General features: G+C 53.3%; 1 protein-coding gene across 12 annotated transcripts in view; it reads right to left on the bottom strand.

Moving 5' to 3' along the window:
* The window catches only part of ptpn13 (protein tyrosine phosphatase non-receptor type 13), a 52,637-nt gene that overhangs the window by 29,634 nt on the left and 17,003 nt on the right, over positions 1-6,000 (bottom strand). For all 12 annotated transcript variants that reach the window (XM_076283804.1, XM_076283808.1, XM_076283806.1 and 9 more), the window contains exon 7: positions 1,760-2,386. In XM_076283804.1, coding sequence (XP_076139919.1) covers positions 1,760-2,386 — 627 coding nt within the window. The remainder of the gene's footprint in view (positions 1-1,759; positions 2,387-6,000) is intronic.

Raw genomic sequence — 6,000 nt, 5'->3', positions numbered from 1 at the left:
CATACGAATCTGTGAGCCAGAAGAGGCCTGGGCATGCAGTGTTGCCATCATTCTGAATAACAAAGAGAGGAACGGAGCACAAAAGGACAGCAAAACAAAGAGAGAGAGAGAGAGAGAGAGAGAAAAAAAAAACACAGAGGAAAAGAGAGACAGAAAGAAATGAAGAAAGAAAGAACAGGGAGGAAAAACATAAGAGAAACACAACGCAAAGAAAAACCGCCAAGCAACACATTTTGGAGGCCCCTACAAATGGTCTGTGCTCAATTACCTCCATTCACAGCGAAACGGCGAGGGAAAAAGGAAAATATTTGGGTTCGACCATCATGACCGGCCGACTCGTCTCGCTACCCTGCTTGTTTTCTTATCACCCGCCGGCCAGCCATGAAACCTGAACAGTGGGCCCGTAGAGCACCGGACGGACAGGGGTACAAGGCACGAGGCCATCTCCTCTCTCACACACACACACACACACACACACACACACACACACACACACACACACACACACACACACACACACACACACACACACACACACACACACACACACACACACACACACACACACACACACACACACACACACACACACACACACACACACACACACACACACACACACACACAGCCCACCCATTAGCATTGTTGCACAGTAGCACTTCTTCAAATCCTCATAGTAAATGAATGGCGTGGGTCCACCCAAAAGGGCTCTACTCTGCAGCAGGGGGAAGGGGCCTGTGCTGATCCAGCACTGGCAGGGAGGCGGAGAGGAAGAAGGCCGAGGGTTCTAGTTCAGGCCCAGGGTTCCGGGCCGCTGCGCTCCGGGCCTGCGCCACTGTTAAAAATAGCTGCCAAACGAGCTGGCTGGAAGGAGGGCCGGATCCTGCGAGGAGGAGGACGAGGGGGGGGCTCTCTGGTGTGAGGTGACCGCGTCAGCAGGCAGATGGTGGCCAGACTCGGAGGAATCAGACATGGGATGTGAGCGCTGAGGGCCTGTGTGTGTGTGTGTGTGGTTGTGTGTGTGTGTGTGTGTGTGTGTGTGTGTGTGGGTGTGGTTGTGTGTGTGTGTGTGTGTGTGTGTGTGTGTGTGTGTGTACGAGCGCATGTGTACTGTAGAGTGTATTTGTGTGTGTGTGAGAGAGTGCGTGTATGGTCGCGACTGTGTGTTTACGTGACTGACGGTATTATGAGCAGACTTCTGCGAATTCAGATTCACAGAGAAGGGAAAAGTTGTTGCTGCTGCTGCTCACCCTGGCAGGAGACTCAAGCAGGCTGCTTCACACGACTCCGCTGCGCGGCTTAACAACCCGAGCCGCTCTTGGCAGGAGCACATGGGTGGGCTTGGCGTTAGTGTGGCTGTTTGTGTGTGAGAGAGAGAGGCTTAGGCAGGAGTGCGATGCATTTCCACGCTGGAATTATCAATCCATCTCTAATTGGTTGCAGGAATTTGGAAACCGCCACCCTCTCATGATTCACTCTCTTTGGCGACCAGGCCCCTCTGAAGAATCCAGTCAGGGCTGGCCTCCCTGTCAGGAGACGACGGCCACAGTAAACCTGTGGTCAAGCACTATTCTTTCACTGGAAAACTGATCTTATGCTTGTGTTCCGTGAACCAGCGACGCTACAGAGGAACACGTGGTGGGCCATAAAAAGGCCTCAGTGTCTGGCTACGCTTTCAGAAAAAACAACCGCCTGTGTTGACCAGCACGTGTGAGTAGTGTCCACCCTCTCCTGACCGGTAGGCGGCGGCTGTACTCACCGTCCATGGCCTGCTGGAGCGCGTGCAGCTTCCTCTGGCGCTCGCGGATGCGCTCGTAGGCACTGTTGAGGGCCGAGCTGACGCACAGCGCCGACACGTGGTGGGGCCGCGCCGGCTGCAGCCCGGCGAAGTCCGAGTGGCGTCCCTCCTTGGAGCGCGAGGCGGAGCGGTGGCGTCCGGCGCCGGCCGAGCGCGTGCTCAGGGCACTGCTGCCCCGCCGCGCCTCCTCCAGGCCGCCCCAGTGCAGCACCTCCGGGTCCAGGCAGGCCAGGTCCACGGCCGAGGCCCAGTTCTTGCGGCGCTGCTCGACCCGGTGGGACGGGGCCTTGCGGCTGGGGTCGGCCGGCCGGCCACGGGCCTGCTGCTGCTGCTGCTGCTGCTGCTGCTGCTGCTGCTGGGGCGCGGCGTGGCTCTGGGCCTGGGCCAGGAGGTGCGGGTAGAGCTCGGCCGAGGACTCGGAGCCCGGGTGGAACTCCGACGGGGTGTAGAGGAGGGCGCTGTCGTCCGGCCGCAGCATCTCCTGCACGGGCAGCGAGCTCATGGAGCGGCTCAGGCCGCGGTTCAAGCCCGACTGCTCCTGAGAGCGAGCCCTGTAGCGCTCCAGCACGCGGTGGGCAGCACTCCTCCCTACGGAACACACACACACACACACACACACAACACACACACACACACACACACACAACACACACACACACAACACACACAACACACCTCCATTAATCTCACAAGCAGCTCAGTCCATATCCTCCAAATCAAACCTCCATATCTCTCTGCTAAACAGGCTTCATGTGATCATTTCAAAAATTTCAAAATCATCACAAAATTGTAGCATGATAAACAGCGCACACTACCAAATAGAACACATTTTCCCCGAATATTAGATTTTGAGGCCTGAACAGTATGACTACTCCAATGCAGGTCTGACCAGAGCAGGGAAGGGACATGAAAAAGGGGGAAAACATGCTTGTTAGGGGCCTGTGCGTGGGCAGGGGTGGTGGGGAAGAGGCCTGTAAATGGGACGTAATTGGCTGGGAGAGCGGGCGAACAATAGGAGCCTTCTGGTGGAGCCGGGAGGGCCAGGCTACGCAGGCGCAGCTCGGACGCGCTCATTAGCCGCGCTGCCCGGCTGGCTGTCACTCAGGGCCCCCGGCGGATGTTCCAGATGCCCCGGCTCAAAAGGGAGCGGCGCGCGGCCCAACACTGCTCCCCTTTCACTGCCACTTAAAAACAGATTACTGCCCTTAATCTGGAGGGGTTACAGCAGGGAGCTCAATCACTCAGGCAGACAGAGGGAGGAGAGAAGAGGAGGTAGAGAGAGAGAGAGAGAGAGAGAGAGAGAGAGAGAGAGAGAGAGAGAGAGAGAGAGAGAGAGAGAGGGAAAGAGAGAAGAGAAGGGGAACATCATGTTAAATGCATTACATTTGTTGATCCAGACAGTGAGCTAACATCTTTTCATAAAGCACCAAAAAGAAAGGACTAAATGTCTGATATATTTGAAATGTCTACTCTAAGGCCTTCAATCAAAGAAAAATCCCAGATGATAGCTTCTCTCCCTTTATGCAGCGCTCACTAGTAAAATCACCTTTGGTCTGTCAAATAAAGCTGCCAAAATCCTGTTCCTGTGTTGGAGGTTCCATCTTTTAATAATTTCAAATAACCCGTCAGACTCCACCCAGCTCTCAACACAGCAGAAAGCCATTGTGAAACTTCTGATGCTTCAGTGAGCCTCTCAAAGGCCTAATATGACCTACACTGCTCTGTTTTGATCTGCTCACTGGCATCTACATCTCAGATGTCTGCACTCTGTCCTGCCCTCTCAACACTGAGCCACCACATGCATAGACATGACAGAGAGAGAGAGAGAGAGAGAGACAGAGAGAGAGAGAGAGAGAGAGAGAGAGAGCACTAGTGTGGGCTGGGCTGGGGAGGGGAGGGGTAAGGTAGAGTAGTAAGAAGAGAGAAATGGAGGCCGAGGTTAAAAAGACAGAGGAAATAAAGGGTACGGAAACAAGGCTACCAGTCTGAACTAGAAAACCCTGCATGTGGTGCTCTGATGCACAAAGCATATGCTCCCCTCCTTACCAAGAAAAAGAAAAAACACACACACACACACACACACACACACACACACACACACACACACACCACACACACACACACACACACACACACACACACACACTTCTAATAATTATTTCTGTTTGACCTATATTTCGCCACTATTGTGTTTAAAGAGCTTCAGCTGCCCAGGAAGAACACATCAATGTGTGAAACAGACAGAGTAAGTAAAAGCAAAGAGAGCAAAGGACAGAGGGAAGAGAGTGAAAGAGCAGTGCAGTGAGGTGTTACTCAGACAGAGGCAGCCATAGAGCAATGTCAACATTCAATTTCCAGCATGAAAACAATGACGGAACATTTCTCCACCATTACTACTTTCGACCGCTTGAGGTTACGCCAGCCGCAGAGGACGGAAAAGTGGCTGGCGAGATGAGTCACATCCTTCGCAAGGCCCTCTTCAAAGGCAGGCCCTCGCACTCATTCATCACCAAACAACACGAGGCCCACTCTACCAAAACAACAGATCCCGGACCAGTCCCCGGACGACAAGGGGAGAAATAGAGCTCTAATCAATACCATTCCACTGGTTACATAAGCAGCAAGCAAGCACTGTTCTGTGCGAGTTCTCCAAGGCCTGAGAGAGAGAGAGAGAGAGAGAGAGAGAGAGAGAGAGAGAGAGAGAGAGAGAGAGAGAGAGAGAGAGAGAGAGAGAGAGAGAGAGAGAGAGAGAGAGAGAGGCCAAGATGTGTCGGAGCGCACAAAACCAGGGGGAGGATTCGCTCATATTTTCCTAAATTAAACTCAGCTTCTGGTTTGCGGTGTGCTGCTCGTCTACATTCAGTTTCAGACTCAGACTGTCCACAGTGCTCTTTAGACGGCCCTCCGAGACACGCCGGGAGGAGGCAAGAGAGGAAACAACGGAGGCAGAGCAGAGTCTGAGACACAGGAAACGCAGAGGGAGTTACAGAGAAAAGGTGAACAACAGTGAGTGCCAAACCAAGGTCATGGGAGATAAGGGATAGAAAGAGTTGTATGAAACCGACGCAGGGGGCATGACTTCCCCATCAAAACAAGTGGCTCGACTGCATTTCTTTCTGGCCACCTCACAGGCATTAGTGAAAGAATGAGTGCACGAGTGTGACGCTATCCCTCACATCTGACACCGTTGGCCTCCCATCAACACCCAGGCCCTTATTTCAGCAGAAGATGCCAGGCATTCCACACAGCAAACACAAACGCCTCTTCCTGACCACCTCTCTGCGTCTCTCTCTCTCTCTCTCTGTCATTCTCACCACAGAGCTGTTGTGTTTGCATTGTGGCTCTTGCTACTGGATGGTGGCAGAGCTTTCACATTTTAAGAAAAGCCCCACCCCAACAGATACAAAGTAGTTTGCAGGATGCCACCTTCGCTCTACCCCTTGGTGAAAACAATTAGGCTACCGCCTGGGCTTGCCCGCGTCAAGACGACTCGCTGCTTTTTCTCCTTCTCCCCCCCCCCCCTCTCCCTCTCTCCCGCTCTATCTCTCTCTCACTCTAGGGCTGTGAGCAGCGAGGCTGGCTAGCAGGCGGTGCTGTCGGGAGCCTGTCAGGACCGGGCCCTGCTCTGTTTACACTCTGAATCACTTCCTCCGAGGGCCAGCAGCACCACTGGTGCTGCATGACTCAGCAAAAAAGCAAACGCGCCGCCTCACCTACTCCTCCATGTGTCTGCGGTAGCCACCTTCTACACTAGCCATTCTGATGAGAAGGCACAGCTGCACCGTTGACCTAGATCATCAGACGCAGTTGATTACGACATTTTGATTTTCCCCTGACATTGATCTGCTTTCAGATTTTAATTACACATAATTACATTGTGCAGGACATGCTATTTAACTCTATTAAAGTGAACAGGATCCCGATCAGGCAGGTGGAGCAGATGCTGTGCCTGTGATGACAAGCCCTGGATTACATCACCACGCAGTTTAACAACTCGACTGATCAGTTGAACATGCTCCTTAGGTCAGCGCACAGCTGTTGAGCGGGAGGCAGCTACATAGGGGCTACTGGTTAATTTGTGAGGGTCAGGGGGCTCTTCAGGAGGCCAAAGTGGTAAGTGTGTGTGTGTGTGTGTGTGTGTGTGTGTGTGTGTGTGTGTGTGTGTGTGTTGTCTGCACAGAGTGTACACAGAGGCTCCTGCT

The sequence above is a fragment of the Alosa pseudoharengus genome, unplaced genomic scaffold (assembly GCF_046254945.1).
Source record: "Alosa pseudoharengus isolate Yale_2024_CS ecotype anadromous, Long Island Sound unplaced genomic scaffold, YU_APseudo_1.1 YU_APseudo_1.1_scf_14, whole genome shotgun sequence".
Taxonomy (NCBI): domain Eukaryota; kingdom Metazoa; phylum Chordata; class Actinopteri; order Clupeiformes; family Clupeidae; genus Alosa; species Alosa pseudoharengus.
This window is presented reverse-complemented; position numbering and strand designations above follow the sequence as displayed.